Source organism: Podarcis raffonei, chromosome 17, assembly GCF_027172205.1.
Source record: "Podarcis raffonei isolate rPodRaf1 chromosome 17, rPodRaf1.pri, whole genome shotgun sequence".
Classification (NCBI taxonomy): domain Eukaryota; kingdom Metazoa; phylum Chordata; class Lepidosauria; order Squamata; family Lacertidae; genus Podarcis; species Podarcis raffonei.
This window is the reverse complement of record NC_070618.1, coordinates 22,219,209-22,239,614: the sequence shown is the minus strand read 5'-3', so window position 1 is coordinate 22,239,614 and position 20,406 is coordinate 22,219,209. Positions and strand designations below refer to the sequence as shown.

Sequence of the window (20,406 nt, the reverse complement as noted above, 5' to 3'; positions counted from 1 at the left end):
TTAAACAACCCATCTTAAGAAATTATGGTTTGTAGGTGGGTTATTTGAAACAAACAACAGCTGACATGTTTGTTTGGATGGCATAGCAAACCATGGTTTGCTATGTCATCTACACAAACAAACCATGGTTAGCCAAAAGTTGAAACAGAAGCTTCTGGACTCCTGCCTGTGTCACAGGAGGAGAGAGGGAAGAATATGAACTTAGCTAGGCTCTTTCCCATTTGTGAGCATCACACTGAATTGTGGTTCAGCATGATGTGTCCCGAGTGTGTCAGTGACACTGGGCTTCATGCAGTGTCACCAAAAGAGGACCTGTTGGAGAGGACCTTCTCAAACCGCCCGGAAGGTATATGCTTCAAAGCATAACTTCATTTCAATCCTAGGACAGTTTTTCCTGTCCTATGTATTCAGTGCTCTGATTTTTTTTAAGATAGTGACTGGTTAGTGAGCTGAAAAGAACACTGTGGATTGCTTACAGAATATCTGTCCCAAAAATGTTGAACCTCTGTTTGTGTAGATATACATGGGAGTGTGGCCTAAAGCTCAGTTGAATCAAATATTGGGTGGAAAGAAATTCTGAGACCAATAAATTTTACAGGCATTGAAGAACTGGATAGAAGAGAACCCCCAACTTCAACACCTAAAGCCAGATGTATTGATGGGCCGTGGAAAAAGGAATCAGGAAACAGGTAAGGGAACTTTGTCTTTTACTAACTTCGTTGAGGCAATGCCAATTCAGAACACCACACTATTTGGAACGGTGAATAGCAGTGCCTTTGTTAAGGGCAATGCCTGGGTTAATAGCTTTCATTCTGTGGATAATTTTTATTTTTCTTGGTCAACTTTTTTTTTTAAAGGTATGACACTCCCAAATCAAAAAGGTGTCTTGGACTCCTTCAAAACCGATGGGGACAGCAAGATGCTCATAGCTACATCTGTTGCCGATGAAGGGATAGATATTGCTCAGTGCAACCTTGTTCTTCTGTATGAATATACGGGCAACGTCATTAAAATGATACAAGTCCGAGGTAGGTGGTGTAATTATTCCATGGTCCATAGGCCGGGATGGTGTTCCAATTGAGGTGAGCTTATACTGCCAATTGTGTAGCTGCACAATTCATAGCAGGCTATGCAAGCCTGGAAAGCAGGTGTTTTGGGAGTCTGTTTGTAGACATTGCCCCCATCATGGAACAAAATATGAGCTTATTGATCCTGGCCATGGTTTTGTTTCTGTTTTGCTCAATAGTTATTACGTTCTTAAAGTGTTTAGAGCAGAGGTAGTCAATGCAGGGGACGTGGGTGGCGCTGTGGTCTAAACCACTGAGCCTGGGCTTGCCAATCGGAAGGTCAGCAGTTCGAATTCCCGCAAGAGGGTGAGCTCCTGTTGTTCGGTCCTAGCTCCTGCCCACCTAGCAGTTCAAAAGCACACCAATGCAAGTAGATAAATAGGTGCCGCTCCAGTGGGAAGGTAAACAGCATTTCCGTGCGCTGCTCTGGTTCGCCAGAAGCGGCTTAGTCGTGCTGGCCACACGACTCGGAAGCTGTCTGTGGACAACTGCCGGCTCCCTCAGCCTATAGAGCGAGATGAACACCGCAACCCCAGAGTCGTCTGTGACTGGACCTAATAGTCAGGGGTACCTTTATCTTTACCTTTTAGTCAATGTGGTGCCCTCTGGAAAGGCTGGACCCCAACTCTTAGCAATCACCAACATCTGGTACTACAGAAGCCAGCAAAATTAAGTCTCTGCTTGGGCTGGGTTTCAATATCTGGTTTTCAGCATCGTTATATATCACCAGCTAAACATCACAATATACCGATATATCATGGTGTCTGCAATAAGGATGGAGCTATGTGAAGCTTCAGGGTTTTCCCCACATCATGATTTGTGCATTCATAGCATAGCAGACACACACACATCATAATTCGTAATATATTGCCAGGTCAAAAAGAATGAAACTGATATCACGATATGGACATCAAACTAGTTGTGGACGATATATTGCCCAGCCCTAGTCTCTGCCAGATTAGATTACAGTCTTAATAGGCATGATGCAAAAGGAAGAGATGGAAACGACGAGAAGTAAGTTCAAAGTACAATGTGATCACTTTGTAGATGCAAGCGTCTGGTAATCTAGCAAGTTAAACATTCTGGGCTAAAACTCCACTGGCCCCATAAAATGTTTGGGAATGTTTGTGGGAGGCAACCTGGAGGGTGGGGGATAGTGGGACACTTGGAGAGATCGGAGCTTACCCTGCTCTACCAACTGAGCTATCCCAGGGCATGTCATGTTCACTCTCTCTTTTTTAAAAAAAAATCTTTTTATTAATTTTCATTTAATTGTCATGTTCACTCTCATGCCTGGGCTTTCCTGCCCTTCTTGCCCCTCAAAGTGAAAGTGGTGGCAGGTGTCCCTCTGCCTTTCCTCGCTTTGTGGTTTCTAAACCTGTTTGTTCTGTGCCGCCTTCAGGACGCGGAAGAGCCAAAGACAGCAAGTGCATCCTTGTGACGAGCAAAAAAGAACAGGAGGAGAACGAGAAATATAACATCTTAAAGGAAGAGATGATGAACCAAGCCATTGAGAAAGTGCAGAAGTGGGACGAGGAGACATTTGCGCAGAAGGTGACTCCATTTTCATACTTTGCTTTCAAACAACAACAACCAATAACCCTCCTATTGTTGGCCCCATGAGTGAGTTCTGGAGCTCAGAAGCAGAGTACCTGGGAGAAGGGCCATAGCTGTCAACGTTTCCCTTTTTTTAAGGGAAATTCCCTTATTCTGAATAGGATTCCGCGCAATAAAAGGGAAAAGTTGACAGCTATGGAGAAGGCAAGCACAAGGGCTCAGCGGTGGAGCAATCCAATCGGACGCCTGGGGTGGCACGCATGCCCTGTGCCCAGGGGCAGGGCCAGCACCAGCCTCCCATGGGGAGGGATGAGCCGGGGCAGGACACTCCGCGGGGCCTCCAGGGAGTCTCCCTTCCTCCTCCCACTCAGCCCGCCCTACAGCTTTTGGGGAGGCAGTGAGCAGACCGTTTGGGCAGTGTGAAGCTTACGCGCGCCCAAGCCACTGCGTTTCTCCCAGGAGAGACTATTGGCTCGGGCGCACTGCAGGCCCCGCGGCGAGTGCCGCCTGGCATTTTGTCACCCTCCTCAGTGGTAACACCCGGGGTGGCCCACCCCCACCGCACCCTCTTCCTCCGCCACTGCAAAGGCCTGCCTAAATTTTGAATGTCTTTAAAAAGCTTCCATATGCCGAGTCAGAGCCATTGGCCCATTTAGCACACTGACGGGCAGCGTCTCTCCAGCAGGCAATAATCTGGTTTTCAACATCCCAATATATCACACCAGCTAAACATTGAAGTATATTAGGATTGAAATAAGGATTGGCTGGCTTCACGGTCTTCCCCACATTGTGATTTTTGCATAGCGCACACACATCATGATTTACAATATATCGCCAAGTCAAAAATTATGAAACCAATATCATGATATGGACTTCAAACTGGATAGAATTTATTAATATATTACCCAGCCCTACTCTCCAGGGTTTTAGGCAAGAGACATTTCCAACCCAGCTTGGAGATCCACCTTGGGAACTTCAGGATGTACTGTACTTTTCTGTGTGTAAGATGAGGTTTTTGTACGTTAGAATGTATAAAAATTGGGGTCCGTCTTATACCCATGGGGGCGACGGGGGATTGGTTGCTGCCACGAGCAGGAGATTGTTAGCGACTACCCACTACACTACTCACTACCCACTGTAGTGTGGGTGATTGGTGGCTGCGTCAAGGGCTTTTGTTGATTGGCTGCTGCTGCGGCAGTTGGGCAGGCTGCTGGTGGCGAGTGGTCAGACGATTGGTGGCTTCTGCGTCGTGTGTGATAGGAAGCGTCGTTCAGCTATGTGAGTGATTTTTGGCAATCCCCCTCCCCCCAAAAAAGCTCAACAACAATTTTCTTAATTCCAGGTCCCCAAAAATAGGGGGTGTCTTATACACAGGGGCATGTTATACACAGAAAAATAGGGTAAATCGTGCTCTGCCCCATGACCCTTCGTTGCGTCATTCCCTACATTGAAGTGTTCTGCCCTCCGCAATAATCAGCAGCCTCCAGGAGTATTCCGGCTCCCCAGAGAAGTGGTTATCTCTCGCCCTCTGTTCTAACCACTCCTTTCCCCTTAGATAAGCGACTTGCAGAAGATACAAAAGAAAATTCAAGATTCTAAGAAGAAAGAGCCTCAGCCCAAGCTGGAGACGGGCAAGCGGAAATTGTTGTGCGGGAAGTGTAAAGCACACGCCTGCGACGTGGAAGACATCCGGGTGCTTGAGGTAAACTTACAGTGGGAATTCTTACGCATTATGCCTCACAGAGTGGGTTTTGTGTTGTTGTTTTAACCAATTTTGTCATTTATAGAGGAGGGCATGGGTGGTGAATTTTGTGTCACTTGTATTTTTTTCTGCTCAAACTATGCAAAATGCACAAAAAAGCACACATTTCCTACAAAAGAGACAATAAATGTTTGATTCCTGAATATGCTAAAGCTATCCAATATTAGAAGCACCTTCAGCGACCTGTTGACCTCCTACGTTTTGGATTCCCAGGTCCCAATCAGCCTTGGCCAATAGGCAGGGATGTTGGGAGTTGTAGCCCAGCCTTGGTTGGGTAGCACCCATTTTGGCTTCCGGTTGTAGTGGGATGCGAGTGAAATTCTGTGCACCAAATAAATGATATAATCTGTGTGTGCTTTTGCCCGGGTCCCTTGCTGTGAAAAGCAGGCCATATTTCATGTGTCCAAATGCTTTGAGGGAAAACCAAAAGGGATCCTATGCCTTTGTAAAAATGGTTGACAATTTTAGTCAAATGACAAATGTAAGGGATGCGTGAGGTGCTGTGAGTTAAACCACAGAGCCTAGGACTTGCCGATCAGAAGGTCAGCTGTTCAAATCCCCGCGACGGGGTGAACTCCCGTTGCTCGGTCCCTGCTCCTGCCAACCCAGCAGTTCGAAAGCACGTCAAAGTGCAAGTAGATAAATAGGTACCACTCCAGCGGAAAGGTAAACAGCATTTCCGTGTGCTGCTCTGGTTCGCCAGAAGCGCCTTAGTCATGCTGGCCACATGACCCGGAAGCTGTCTGCGGACAAACGCTGGCTCCCTCGGCCTATAGAGCGAGATGAGCGCGCCACCCCAGAGTCGGTCATGACTGGACCTAATGGTCAGGGGTCCCTTTACCTTTAAATATAACCACAGCGGCTCTGTGGCTCATCTATATTGCTGTGGCGAGCGAGGTGTTGCTTCTGCGTATTTGTGATCAGATGGAGACATGGAGAAAGATACTCAAGCAGGGCAAACGTGGTGAATAGAATACACTGAGGTCCAGCGCCGAGGGCCTTCTGGCGGTTCCCTCTGTGAGAAGCCAAGTTACAGGGAACCAGGCAGAGGGTCTTCTCAGTAGTGTGGAACACCCTCCCACCAGATGTCAAAGAGAAAAATAACTACCAAACTTTTAGAAGATATCTGAAGGCAGCCCTGTTTAGGGAAGTTTTTCATGTTTAATAGGTTATTGTATTTTAGTGTTTTGTTGGAAGCCACCCAGAGTGGCTGGGGAAACCCAGCCAGATGGGCGGGGTATAAATAATAATAATTATTAATAATAATAATAATTTATTATTATGTAGCGCTTGCCACTTGGTAAATGGTTGGTTGCAGTGGCATAGCTTGCATTGCCAGTGCCCCAGGGCAAGGCAAGGATTGTGACTCCTAACCTCCTCGCAGGAATCAACAGGCGGATTTCACTGTGCCCCTGCAGTGGCTGCTCCTCATGGGTGGTCACCCACCAGTCACCATGTTCACCCTCTCAGCTCAGCAAGCTCCTGGCAGGGGTAGTGGCTGGCGCTCCTTGGCAAGCTTGGTGCCATATCTCCCAGCAGCACCGGTGTTGTAGCTGCAGCAAGCTGGCCGAGGCAGCAAGCACAGCCCTTCCCTGGCTGCCTCTCCTTGGCCGCGCAGCGCAAGGGCGGGAACCGTCGGGTCCTGGGCGAGCGGGCGACTCTCCTCACTGTGCTCCCGCTGTAGGACATGCCCAAGGACACACACTAGGAGGGAGGCCCCATGGAAGGACCAGAACAGGCCAGGAAAAGTCCACGCTCCGGCTGGCGGGAGTTTGACCCAGGGCGGGGTGTCCTTTGGCCAGCCACGAGGAGGCCACACCGCAGTCCTGAAGGCCCGGCCTGGTTGCGGCTCGCCTCCCCGAGGCTGCGGAAAGCGGCAGCCATACAGCCTCAGCGAGGGAGGCTGTTGTGGGAGCACCGGGTTGCGTCCCCTCAGAATTCTGCACCCAGGGCCCACCCAGGACACTACACCGATGGTTGGTTGTACTGAACCTTTGTGGCAGTTTGTGCAGGGTGGGATTACTGGGAACAGCACCCGTATTCAATATGTTTAGAGCAAAGTCAGATATTTTCATGTTCTTCTTTTTGTGTGTGTGGGTGTTTTAAATGAATGTTGGAGTTCTCTTTGGGCTCCACCCAGAGAGTTTTTTACCCAATTGGAACTTGCCCTTGTAATGCTTGTTGCGTGGTGAGTTCCCGACCCCCGCTCCCAGGTGGAAATAACGACACATGATATATTTATTAAGGTTAACGGGCTGAAAAAGGCCACAACTTTATTGGTTACAGGTGATGAGCGCTATTGGCTTAGACATTGGTCCTAACCGACTATATCTGACTCCGGCCCTTCTGCTTGAAGTCCGGGAAGGGTTAACCACCAGTAGGGGGAGTCCAGCTGATGCACATCAACTAGGAGGTCCCCCAGGGCCACCGCTAGGCGTCATGCCTTAGGCCGTCACCTCCCTAGGCTTCAGACAGGGCCACGCCCCCCAAAATCCTTTAACAGACTACCCTTCAATATGTGGGGCAGGTGATGGTGTTACCTCCCCTCTTCCATCTACAGAACTATTCCAATGCCTAACCGCCAATAGCCAGAAAGTTGTGACAATTTGCTACGAGGTAGGCAAAAACCAAGTGGCTGGTGCCAATTTGCCAAGTGGAAAAATTCCTACCAGACCCCTCAACGGCGACCAACCAAGGTCCATAGCAAGGTCAAGGAACGAAAACCTTAGAGAGAGAGAGGGCGGGAAAACAGGAGCAGCTGGTGGGCGGACAAAGAGGGAGATCCCCAGCTGCGTCCTGCCTTTTAAATGGCAGGCCACACCCCTGGACTGACCCGATTGGCCGGCTAGGGGGTGACATAGCCGGGAATCCCCCAATCATGCGGGGCTAGCCTCCCAATCCACACGCATGTGGAGGGGCCATGAAGTCCGCAACCCCACCTCCTTGGCAGCCTGCTTGGGAGAACAGAGCCTATTGTGCAAAGGTACTATTGGTTGCTGTGCCCACTTTTGTCTCTAGCCTTGCCAACCTACGCAGCCTGGCCTGTGGACCTCAGGGTGTTGCCCAGAAGGGAATGTGGCTCTTTGGGTGAAAACATTTCCCCACCTTTGTGCAAAGGCAAACCCCGTAAAAATATGGTTGCCATGTTTCAAGAAGTAAAATTCAGTTGGTGAGCTTCTTTTCCCCCCTCTCTTTTTTTTGGGGGACATTACGAAAACGTTTTTGCTGCTTTTCACTCAGGGTGCAGACTATGCCTGTGTAGAACTAGTCCTAAATCTGGGCCGAATGTTGATGTAACTTGTACGATTTTCTTCTAGGTAGCTCACCACACTGTCATAGATAAGAACTTCAGGAACCGGTTTACAACAAGGCCTCATAGCAAACCCGTCCACTGGGGTCACTTTGAGAAAAAAAGCAAGATATACTGCAGCGATGCCAAATGCCAGCATGACTGGGGCATCGCAGTGAAGTACAAGGCATTTGAGGACATACCCATAATAAAAATCGAGAGCTTTTCGGTATACGACGTGGTCAAGGGGAAGCAGGATTATTTCCGGAAATGGAAAGACGTTAATTTTGCACTGAAAGAATTTGATATTAAAGAAATGTCCGATTGAAATGCAGAACGGGCCAAGCTACTTGTGGAACCTTTGTTCTGAACGAACAAACAGGCACCTTCCATTTTTACAGCTTTTAAAGGGGAAGGCTAACATTGTGTGCATCTGCTGTTAATAGCATTAAACTCTGCGTTTTATCATTGCGATTACTGTAGAAGCTTCCTTTGACGTATTTTGTACTTTAGCGCTCTTAGGTGTTAGTCAGCATTGCTTGATCAAATGCTATTCTGCAAAACCTTTTAAAAGAAAAAAGAAAGAAAGAACAAAAGCTTGGTGGGTTGATTGGAATCTTAACAGTATTTACCACATGCACATTGAAGTTCTTAAGTAGATTAAACCTCTCTCCCAATCACATCTGTCGTGTGTGGCACTCTCTGTGATGGGTTGACAACTTCATGCACGTCTGGGAAACTGTAGCTGTTGCCTTACAAAGTTCACACAGAAGCATAATATTGCTTACTTTAATTCGCCTGTGGAAACAACTCAGAGGCTATTAAGAAGAAAAAGGATAACAACAAGAAGATTGAAAGATAGGACTGGTGAACACTAAGAGCAGCAGAAATATGAGATGATTGGACCCTACTGAACTCGATGCATGGGAACCCCCCAACAAAAAATTATAATTTGGCAAAATATTTGGACTTTATGATATGTATTGGTATAATTTGGAATAATTAATGTGATATGATTGGATTGTTAAATGGAAAACTTAATTAAAAAAATTATTATTAAAAAAAAGGAAATTGTAGCTGTTGCAGCTGTTAGGAAGATAATGTTGTGATTATATCTGCATTTTCTTCTTCCAATAAGGGCAAGGAGGCATAAATGATGGTACAGCCTTTGTTTGTAACTAGTCCATAATAAGGTAGGTTGGATTCCAAGGCAGCGAACAACCTTGGGCAAAAAACATTAACTCATGCATGCAAAAGGGTTTCGAGTTCTCTACACTCCTTGTTCCAAATGCCGTCCTCGAGCTACTGTCAAGTCTTTCAAATAAAAGAAATTCTTAAAAATTAGTTAATTAAAGCCACTTTAAACCCATTCAGTCTGTGGCATGATTATTGCTCTAGGAATGTTAAGCTCTTTGTAGGTAAATGTGCTATCTAGGAGGGATCAGATCAGTCTTAGTATTTGGCCATTTTGACTTAATGGATCATTCAGAATGCTACTCCTAACCAAAAACATGATTCACTGTACCTTAGGGACTTCTATTTCAACCAAATAACAAATATATGTTACAACAGGAAGTCTCAAATCCGAAGTACAGTGGTACCTCGATTTACAAACTTAATCCGTTCCAGAAGTCTGTTCTTAAACCGAGGCGCGCTTTCCCTAATTAGGCCTTCCGCCACCGGTGCCCTTCAACTGTTCGGATTCCGTTCGTAGACCGAGGTAAAGTTCACTAACCGGAACACTACTTCCTGTTTTGTGGAGTTGGTATACTGAATAAGTTTGTAAACAAGGCTGTTCTTAAACCGAGGTACCACTGTAAAACTATTTTCTGTCAGGAAATGAATACAGATTTGAGTTGCATTTTGCAATCAGTAAGTTTTAGGAGAAATTTAAAAACATTCCGGTCTACCCAGGCATTTGATGGTTGAAAGTCCTGTCCTTGGCACCCCTGAAATTACAAGTTTTAAGAGGAGGTGATTCTTTTTGGAAGGTTTAATTGCATTGCTTTAGAATCAACATGGTTGCTGCGCTAGACTCCTTTGGAGGAAGTTGTGCGATAGATATTTAATAACTATGGCAGCTGCAACATGGATATAAACCCAATTTTCATTGGCACAAAATTGGAAGGGTTTTTTTTGTGTGGAAACACTACTCATTCAATATCATGCCACTGAAAAACTCTGTTTATATTTTGAACCGGTCTATACACACTGCTTAGTAAACTTAAGCTCAGAAACCAAAATCCACAATATTTAAAAACAGGCTTTTAAAAAAGAGAGAGAGGTGAAAACAGTTTTTTTGAAAATAGATTAAATTTTATTATAAATGGTCTTTCATTCTCCCTGCACCTCACACATGATCACAGAAGGAGAGAGCACTCACCCTCTCAGATACAAGAGCTAAGCCATTTAATAATTTTAGCAGTATTAGATTTTCAAGGGAAATGATTAACTCTTTCAACAGACATGAGACCATCATACTTGATAATTTCATCTCTCAGGCACATGGAACAAAAAACAACTGTCTGTTACTATATGAAATATTGAAGAAGCTAAGGGTAAGCCCTGCATTAATCAGAATTTCTCATTCTACTCACCCACACAAAATAAGGTACTGGAGGCAGGATGAGGTCAATGGTGGTCGGGTGGTCAAGGCATCTAGGCTCCCATTCTAATGTTTGTAAAAATACCACCTCGAAACACAACCAACACAGGTTTTAGACAATATTTGTGTAGCTTCCCCACAATTACTGGGAATTTCTCATCACGAAAAGGCAGATTTCATGATAACTGGACAGTGGCACGGTCGCATTTTGAGACTAGGCGGCCATTTTGCGAATCATATAGTTCAAGATGCCGCCATTACGGAAATAGGTGAGCTCCACATCCGTGTCAAACCTCATGGTGGCTTGGAAGGTTTTCCCTGTATCCAGCTGTTGAAAGGAGAGAGAGAGAGAGACATATAAAGCATCAGCAAACAGTGCTCAATATCTCCCTAAGGCACGTGGACCACACCACGATTTCAAACCCTTGCCTCCTGCAGCCCAGTTCAGATGTAGCAACCCTAGTTCAGTCTGGCTTACCAGACTGGGAACAAGCTATGTGCCCCCCCCCGGCCCACCCCTTACATGCCTTGGGTTGAGGGCAAAGCATTCCTTTTTCCTTAAGCCAGCTTCCATGTTCCAGCTGATGAAAGAAACTGGCTTGAAAGCTCTCCCCAACCCAGACCCTTCAGGCTCAACGATGATGCCCAACGATGAAGCAACTGCCCAACACACGTGATCTAGCTCAATCGGTAGAGCATGAGACTCTTAATTCCAAGGTCATGGGTTTGAGTCCCACGTTGAGCAAAAAGATTCCTGCATTGCAGGGGGTTGGGTAAGATGACCCTGGGGTCCCTTCCAACTCTACAATTCAATGATTCTACCCATTCGTACTAGGTAAAGGGGCCCCTGACCGTTAGGTCCAGTCGTGGACGACTCTGGGGTTGCAGCGCTCATCTCGCTTTATTGGCCGAGGGAGCCAGCATACAGCTTCCGGGTCATGTGGCCAGCAAGACTATGCCACTTCTGGCGAAACAGAGCAGTGCATGGAAACGCCATTTACCTTCCCACAGGAGTGATACCTATTTATCTACTTGCACTTTGACGTGCTTTCGAACTGCTAGGTTGGCAGGAGCAGGGACCGAGCAATGGGAGCTCACCCCGTCACGGGGATTCAAACCGCTGACCTTCTGATCGGCAAGTCCTAGGCTCTGTGGTTTAACCCACAGCGCCACCCGTGTACTACACCTCCCCATAATAAATAGTAACAATTTTAAGGTTCCGATCTTTCCGCTCTAGCCTCCATAGTATGAGGAAGCTGTGACTTTTCTGACCAAATAAGGTTAAAGGTAAAGGACACCTGGACGGTTAAGTCCAGTCAAAGGCGACTATGGGGTTGCGGTGCTCATTTTGCTTTCAGGTGGAGGGAGCCAGTGTTTGTCCACAGACAGCTTTCCGTGTCATATGGCCAGCATGACTAAACCGATTCTGGTGCAACGGAACACCATGATGGAAAACAGAGCGCATGGAAACACTGTTTACCTTCTCACCACAGTGGTACCTATTTATCTACTTGCACTGGTGTGCTTTAAAACTGTTAGGTTGGCAGGAACTGAGACAGAGCAACGGGAGCTCACCCCATCTCACAGATTCAAACCGCCAACCTTCCGATCGGCAAGCCCAAGAGGCTCAGTGGTTTAGACCACAGCGCCACCCGCATCCCTTGATCAAATAAACACAGCACTGTTCATGCGTGATGCAGAAGTGGCAATCAAACTTGTGCGACTTGGGACCCCACTTGGTATACTTTAAGGCGACATGATATCAGTGGGCTTATTGCTTATTGCCTACACCACATCATCGCCCATGGAATCTCTTACTTTGATCTGGACGTTCATTCTGGGCACTATTGACTCGGGAATGATGATTGTGTAGCGTTCCCGCCCTGTCAGCCCAAGACTATCGGCATCCTCGCCAGGCAAATACTGCAGAGGAATCACTCCCATTCCCACGAGATTACTGCGGTGGATCCGCTCATAGCTCTCTGCGAGGACAGCTTTGATGCCCTGAAAAACACACACACACACAGAGAAAGCACATGGGTAACAACCACGTATGCATTAGATGACTGGCGGATGTAGCCGCTGGGTATGACGGTGGCCTCTGATAGCTGAGACACTATTTGGGGACTGGCCCTGAATCCATCAGATAATAATAATAATAATAATAATAATAATAATAATAATAATAATAATAATTTATTATTTATACCCCGCCCATCTGGCTGGGTCCCCCCAGCCACTCTGAGCGGCCTCCAACAAAACACCAAAATACCTATTAAACATTAAAAGCTTCCTTAAACAGGGCTGCCTTTAGATGTCTTCTAAAAGTTTGGTAGTTATTTTTGTCTTTGACAACTGGTAGGAGGGCGTTCCACAGGGCAGGCGCCACTACCGAGAAGGCCCTCTGCCTGGTTCCCTGTAACTTGGCTTCTCGCAGTGAGGAAACCACTAGAAGGCCCTTGGAGCTGGACCTCAGTGTCCGGGCAGAACGATGGAGGTGGAGACACTCCTTCAGGTATACTGGACCAAGGCTGTTTAGGGCTTTAAAGGTCAGCACCAACACTTTGAATTGTGCTCGGAAACGTACTGGGAGCCAGTGTAGGTCTTTCAAGACCAGTGTTATATGGTCTCGGTGGCCGCTCCCAGTCACCAGTCTAGCTGCCACATTCTGGATTAATTGTAGTTTCCGGGTCACTTTCAAAGGTAGCCCCACATAGAGCGCATTGCAGTAGTTCAAGCAAGAGATAACCAGAGCATGCACCACTCTGGCGAGACAGATCCCAGGCTGATTCAGCTCTGTCCTCTCCCTGCCCTTGGAACATCCCATTTTGAGGTCTCCTGCATGTTTGGAGGAAGAAGAGAGATTGGTCGCACCCAGCAGGTGCTTAGCTGGCAGGAGACTCGCTCAGTGCCACCCCCACCCAAAACTTGCATAAGGGTTTTCATCTTTGTCTTGCTTGGTTAACCTAAAGCAGGCATGCCCAACTCCGAAGAGAATGTGATCTACTCCCACTGGATTGAGCCTTTGGGGGGGGGTTACCAAAGTTGTCGAACTTCACCCAGGGGCGGAGTGTCCTAAAGCATGACCGACCTAAACCATTTGCAAATATATCTTTTATTTCCAGTTTGTGTATTGTGGCCGATAGCAAAGTTCTCTTGGGTAAAGTTCTCAACAGACATTTATAAACCAGTTTCCAAAATGCCACTAACTGCCATTATATATTCATTTAACACACACACACCCAGAATTTAAGATCAAATTTTAATCCAGCCTTGCATTTGCAGAGTTCAAAAAGTTAGTTGGATACTGCAGTTCAAACAAAACTTTTTGTTCCTTATCTTCTCTTTGGCAGCAAGCATTTCAGAACCACGGATAGCAATGGGATACAGTGGGCGCTCAGGTTGCGAACGTGATCTGTGTGGGAGGCACATTTGCAACCTGCAGCTTTCACAACCCGCAGCGCAGAGTCTGCACACGCATAGGTTGTGATTCGGTGCTTCTGCACATGCGCGACTGCCAAAACCTGGAAGTAACCTGTTCCGGTACTTCCGGGTTTTGGTGGGTCTGTAACCCGAGAAAACGCAACCTGAAGCATCTGTAACCTGAGGTATGACTGTACTGTTATGTGAAGGTTTCAAGGCTGCCATTTTTGAAAACGCCGAGATCGGATATGGCCAATCTTTGGTGTAATATTTAGCTGTGGGGCATTGCTTGCAGCAGACAGCTGAACATAGGACACCCCCAAACGCCATCCCAAACGCAGACCACTCACCAGCAGAAAAGGCCCTTTCGCAGCCCAGTCTCGGGAGCTCCCGGAGCCGTACTCCTTGCCAGCCAGCACGATAAGTGGGAGGCCTGCTTGCTGGTACCTCTCGGAAGCATCAAACACGTCGAGCTGTAAGCACACAGGGCAACTGATGTCCATGGGAAGAGCAATGAAACACTGCCCAACACTTTCACGCCTAGAGCAAACTGAGCCTCAAAAATCACCCGGTGATATGGAGGTAAAAATAATGCAATATAAAAATACTGTTCATTGCAGAATTAAGTTAGCAGGGTTAAGTCACATCACGAAAAGCCAAGAAAGCAAAAGTTATTTGAGGTGCTTAGTTGGCTGTGTGGAACCCTGAACACATAGGCTTTCCCTTCAAAGAGAAGGCACAATTCGAGTCTCCCTCCATGCACCGTGAGGAAACTTTAAAGCACTGGTGAGCAACCATGAAGCCCCCACCCACCTTTCGAAGCTGCTGCGTTCTTCGATCGCATCAGTTCCTGTATATTCCTGCCCCTTCCTTGACCCTCTCGATTGTGCATTTAGAATAAGGTAAAGGGACCCCTGACTGTTAGGTCCAGTCATGACCAACTCTCGGGTTGCGGTGCTCATCTCGCTTTATTGGCCGAGGGAGCCGGCGTACAGCTTCCGGGTCATGTGGCCAGCATGACTAAGCCGCTTCTGGCGAACCAGAGCAGCACACAGAAACGCTGTTTACCTTCCCACCAGAGTGGTACCTGTTTATCTACTTGCACTTTGATGTGCTTTTGAACTGCTAGGTTGGCAGGAGCAGGGACTGAGCAACGGGAGCTCACCCCATGGTGGGGATTCGAACCGCTGACCTTCTAATCAGCAAGTCCTAGGCTCTGTGATTTAACCCACAGCGCCACCCGCGTTTAGAATAGCAACACACTAAAGCCAGAAAGGAACTGCTCTCACTTGATTTCCATAACATTAGCTATACTGATCAGCTGTGGTACCCCCCCCCAATAAAACCCCACCTCTGCATACTTATTTGAATGCAACTCCATCAAACCCAGTGGGTATTATTTCTGAGTTAGCCCATACAGGATTGGGAACATTAATGTGATGCGACTAAAGTGGAAATTAAACCACAGCAGTCTTTATTCCACACTGGCTAATCCAGAACACATTTTGCATCTGGTTCCACCTCTCCTGGCATGTCCTCCCCACAACAGATTACTCCCCAGGGGTAATGGCCCTCAAGAGAAAAAAAGCTTGCCCACGCCCAGCGCTTTTTTTCACGTCTCAGGTGGCTGTCCTTACCATTTTAAGAGAACGAGACAAGTTTGTGGTGAGTTCCAGCACCCCTTTTTCTAGGAAAAATAGCACTGCCTACCCCTGTGTTTAAAACGGGGGGTCATCCTGTTTCAAGCAGCCCTGAGGTGGATGTAGACAAGAATACTCACAGTTTCATCAGACGGGAAGTGGATAGTTTGTGGGGCCTGCTTGTTGAGAAATTTGTTCAGCAGGCGTATGTTTGCAAACGTTCCCCTAGCCATGACAGCGTCGTTGCCCCGGCGCGAACCGTACGAGTTGAACTCTCTGGGAGTTAGGCTAGCAAGACAAAAAGAAGGCAATCCTCAGATGTACGAGCTGGAAGGCTGCGCAGTTAACTAAAAGGAACCCCCAGCAGCCTGTGCAGACAGTTTAACCCAACATCATCATCATCATCATCATCATCATCATCATCATCATCATTTATTATTTATACCCCACCCATCTGACTGGGTTTCCCCAGCCACTCTGGGTGGCTTCCAACAAAGTATTAAAATACAGTAGTATGTTAAACATTAAAAGCTTCCCTAAAGAGGGCTGCCTTCAGATGTGGATCCGGGTGCCCCCCCTGGATTTTTGAACCCCGATTTGAACCCGGATCAGCCAATGGCCAGTGTGAAGGGAGGATGGCAGCTGAAGTCCAAAAAGAACCTGGAGTGCCGAAGGTTATTACGGAACAGAGAAGTCAGTTAAGCGGAATGGGAGGGAAGTGAGGGGGGAATTATAGAACTGTCAAGTTGTAAAGGCCACGGGGAGGTCATCTACTCTAACCCCTTGCAATGCAGGAATCTTTTGCCCAAAGTGGTACTTGAACCCACAACCCTGCGATTAAGAGCCTCATGCTCTCCCAACTAAGCTAGGGAAATAATAACACCAGGTCTTTGAACCTCCTGGTGTTGAAATACAACTCCCCTCATCCTTGCCCATTGGCCATTCTTGCTGGAGCAGATGGATGTTGATCTAAGGATATCTGATCTAAGAACACACAGAGAGAGAAGCTTTTATGCTTGACTCACCCTCTGCTGGTTAAATAACGAGCAGCTGGGCTGTTTCTTGCTATGTTCCCAGCAGGAGAGATATGATCCGTGGTCACAGAGTCACCAAGGTTGAGCAGGACGTAGGCATCAACTATGGATTTCAGTGGCGGGAGCTCCAAAGTCTGAGAGAACACCACACAAAAGTAGTTATTTAAAAACAAACACATGGGTGTGTTTTTTAAGTGTCAGCTGTACAAATTTGCAACTGCTACTGTTAGGTTGTGGGTGAACATATCAGACGACACAGCGATTCTTCAAAAAGCTCTTGTTTATTCACAGGCCAGGACAGAACTGAACTGAAGGGTTCAGTCAGCCTGCTTATATAGAGCTCCAGTACAATGTAACTGTAACAATTTTCTAAAACTATCCAATCACTGAATGTCACTTTCGATCCCTTATTTGTATAACTATCTACAGTATCCCCCTGCTGGCCCAGGGTGAGAACTTCAGTACATAACAGCTACCTTCATCCAAACTATAAAAAAGCCCTTGATAGGCTTAATCAGATCTGGAAAACCAAACTAGGTGTGACGGCTCCCTTCCCTGCTCAAGATATTTTTCAGAAATATGTTTGTGCAGAAAGTGGACAGACGCACCACCTCTATTTCGGATGGTTAGGGTGCAGGTGCCATTGCTTATGTAGCCTTTATGGCATTGTCCATAGACAACAGGAAGGTATCAGCAGGAACCTCAAGGTTTGCAGAAAAACAAACAGATCTTTATTAAGGTGAGGAGGTCAGAATGCTATGGGTGACTCAGTGCGGACTGAGCATGTTGAAAATGCTGACTTGACTGTTGGGGGTTAACAACAGAACATAGTGTCTGGAATCTAGAGCAGTAGGCCCCCACAAAACAACACTTTGTTGCAGGACTCACTGGAAAGACTGCATTTTTATATTATTGTAACCTGCCCTGGGACGTGGGAGGCGCTGTGGGTTAAACCACAGAGCCTAGGAAGGTCGGTGGTTCAAATCCCCGCAACGGGGTGAGCTCCCGTTGCTCAGTCCCTGCTCCTGCCAACCTAGCAGTTCAAAAGCACGTCAAAGTGCAAGTAGATCAATAGGGAAGGTAAACCCTCCGGCGGGAAGGTAAACAGCGTTTCCGTGCGCTGCTCTGGTTCGCCAGAAGTGGCTTAGTCATGCTGGACACATGACCCGGAAGCTGTACGCCGGCCCCCTCAGCCAATAAAGCGAGATGAGCGCCGCAACCCCAGAGTTGGCCACGACTGGACCTAATGGTCAGGGGTCCCTTTACCTTTAACCTGCCCTGGGAGCTTATGGTGAAGGGCAGGGAAGAAGTAAAATGAAATGTGCGGCCTCAGAATGGGGCTACTCAACACAGCCTGACTCATGTGCTGTTCTTAAGCATGAGCATAACTACAGAATAGGGCTCTCTTGAGGCATGAGATTTGTACTTAAAAGTTCATTTCAAGGTGCATTTCAGAGCATTCTTGGAGAAAGACAGCCTGCAAGGCTTCTATCATTGTTAAAACTAGCCGACAGGGGAAAAAAAGTCCTTCTCAATCTGGCCAGTAAAATCTACCCAAATAAACAAGGGGAAGTGAGACACACTTACCAGATTTTCAAAAAATGGAGGTGATTTAATATATGTGGATTTGGGGTCCCAAGCATATAGCTTGTCTGCTGGAACATCTAATGCATTCCAAGCTTTGTTTACTGTCTGCAAGAGAGAAGAGAAAAAAGGATAGAAAACAACCTTTATAGGGTGCAACATTTTAAATATATACCTTCCAGTATGTAAAAAGTGGGCTAGGCAGACTCTCTAATACAGGTTGGGAAAACCTGAACCACAGTTGCCTGGAAATCTGTTTGATAACCCTCAGCAAATACAGCAGAGAGCTAGAATCTTAGGATCACCAAAGCCATTTTGCTGTGAGCTCTGCTTCTGAGAAACAACTGCCTCTTTTTTCATGTGAATTGCAACAGTACAAACTAAGTTCCTTGGATTCACAGACTGTCACTATTTTTTTCTGGAGGGACTGGAGCGCATACTGAAAACTGAGCTTTGCACAATTGAAGGAGTGCAAAGCGCTCTGTCGCCCCAGCGCAACAAATCCATTTTATGAAAGGCAAAACACTACCAGCCTTTTTGCAGGTAGGAAAGTGATGGGGAAATCCACTGAAAAGTGTGGGGTGAACAAATGATTAATGGGAAGATGTATGCACAACCCTCAAGCAAATCAGGATGAATGTTCATTGTTGTAAAACTGCCCCGTAAGGAAATCAGAACAGATGCTTAATAAAGATTGGACATAAGTCTATTCTTCGCATAAGCTTTGTGCAAACAAATCAGAGTGAATGCTCATTGAACAGTTTGTCTGGAGAAGTCTAAAATCCTTTCTCCTATTCAGAATCAGCCCAGCCATTTCTCCCCAGAGATGCCCTCGCCCAAGTAATTAGCAGTAAAAAACACCATCTGGCTGTGTTAGGCTTCCAGAGGGCAAGGATGGTGTTAACAGTTTGCAAGGACAGGCAAAAAATGCCCTACTCAGCAGGAGAACATTAGCTCAATATTGCTCCATGTTTTTTGTTTTCGTTCCTTGAGGCAACCTTGAAGTAAATAATAAAGTAATAAAGTAAATACTAATTTTACTTTATACTAATTTTACTTTAGGGACGCGGGTGGCGCTGTGGGTAAAAGCCTCAGCGCCTAGGGCTTGCCGATTGAAAGGTTGGCGGTTCGAATCCCCGCGGCGGGGTGCGCTCCCGTTGCTCGATCCCAGCGCCTGCCAACCTAGCAGTTTGAAAGCACCCCCGGGTGCAAGTAGATAAATAGGGACCGCTTACTAGCGGGAAGGTAAACGGTGTTTCCGTGTGGGGCTCTGGCTCGCCAGAGCAGTGATGTCACGCTGGCCACGTGACCCGGAAGTGTCTCCAGACAGCGCTGGCCCCCGGCCTCTTGAGTGAGATGGGCGCACAACCCTAGAGTCTGTCAAGACTGGCCCGTACGGGCAGGGGTACCTTTACCTTTACCTTAATTTTACTTTATACTAAATACTAATTTTACTAATTTTTTATTTTACTAATAAAGTAAAATAAAAGGAACTGGAAAATCCAAATCCCTCACCATGAACAATTTATTCGTGCGGCTTGCAGAAATCACACACTTTTACACAATTGGGAACATTTATTCTGGGGTTGCTAATGATAGGGAGGAAGAAGGAAGCCCTGTAATACTATAATATTAATGAAAGTCAAAGGAATTTGAAGCCGGAACCCATTCTTGCATTCTGCACCAGTCTAATATTTGTTAACAACACTTTATTGTAGTCCTGGGCAGACATTAACCCAAGGAACCAATCTTCCTACAATTAAAAATGGGAATTACGTCAAACATCTATACAAAACATTTAGGCAAAGCATGTATTTATAATTTATTTAGAATATCTGCTGAGATCGAAAGCCATAAATAATACAAATGCTCTATGTATTAACACCACATGTTACCTCTATTTTCTGGTAGACCTCTTTAAACATCCCTGGAATGACATACTGGCGCTCAACAGCTTGGATCTCATCCCTCATGGGCCAAATGTCTCTTAAAAAGATCTTCTTCCCTTGTGCGTTTACACCTGTAAGAAGGTAAAGTACGCAGGCGATAAACTCGGGAGAAAGCATTCCAAAAATGCTGTGTGTACACTGCACACGGCCACTTCAATAAACACCTACGTTTCTTGGAAGCCTGATATGGATTTGGCATATGGAAGGTAAACAAGACCCATTAAAACACAGGCACTCTTATGGATCCTGACCTTTAAAGTGAATTACATAAAAAGTGCTTCGCAGACTGGAGCCAGAGGACTTGACATATCATCTCTTCCTCTATGTACTTGCCTGTGCCCTGAGATAATAAACAGAGACCTTTCTCAGAGTGCCCCACCAGCTGGGAAACCACAGATAGTGATGAAGAAAGGGTCTCCTCGGCTCTTGGTACCTGGGTTTTGCTCTCTGATAATATTATTTTGCTGCCTGTTTTTTTTATTGTATTTTTTAAAGT

The 20,406-nt window shown here is 46.5% G+C and overlaps 2 protein-coding genes across 2 annotated transcripts in view; one reads left to right on the top strand and one right to left on the bottom strand.

The window, feature by feature from the left end:
- Positions 1 to 8,582, top strand: part of RIGI (RNA sensor RIG-I) — a 28,542-nt gene extending 19,960 nt beyond the window's left edge. The window contains exons 14-18 of the mRNA XM_053371131.1: positions 599 to 689; positions 858 to 1,028; positions 2,470 to 2,621; positions 4,180 to 4,326; positions 7,704 to 8,582. Coding sequence (XP_053227106.1) covers positions 599 to 689; positions 858 to 1,028; positions 2,470 to 2,621; positions 4,180 to 4,326; positions 7,704 to 8,003 — 861 coding nt within the window. The 3' untranslated portion in view covers positions 8,004 to 8,582. The remainder of the gene's footprint in view (positions 1 to 598; positions 690 to 857; positions 1,029 to 2,469; positions 2,622 to 4,179; positions 4,327 to 7,703) is intronic.
- Positions 8,583 to 8,736: 154 nt separating this feature from the next.
- The window catches only part of ACO1 (aconitase 1), a 52,746-nt gene continuing 41,076 nt past the window's right edge, over positions 8,737 to 20,406 (bottom strand). The window contains exons 15-21 of the mRNA XM_053371132.1: positions 19,857 to 19,981; positions 17,965 to 18,069; positions 16,369 to 16,511; positions 15,484 to 15,631; positions 14,054 to 14,176; positions 12,099 to 12,284; positions 8,737 to 10,608 (exon numbers count right to left, since the gene is read on the bottom strand). Coding sequence (XP_053227107.1) covers positions 10,495 to 10,608; positions 12,099 to 12,284; positions 14,054 to 14,176; positions 15,484 to 15,631; positions 16,369 to 16,511; positions 17,965 to 18,069; positions 19,857 to 19,981 — 944 coding nt within the window. The 3' untranslated portion in view covers positions 8,737 to 10,494. The remainder of the gene's footprint in view (positions 10,609 to 12,098; positions 12,285 to 14,053; positions 14,177 to 15,483; positions 15,632 to 16,368; positions 16,512 to 17,964; positions 18,070 to 19,856; positions 19,982 to 20,406) is intronic.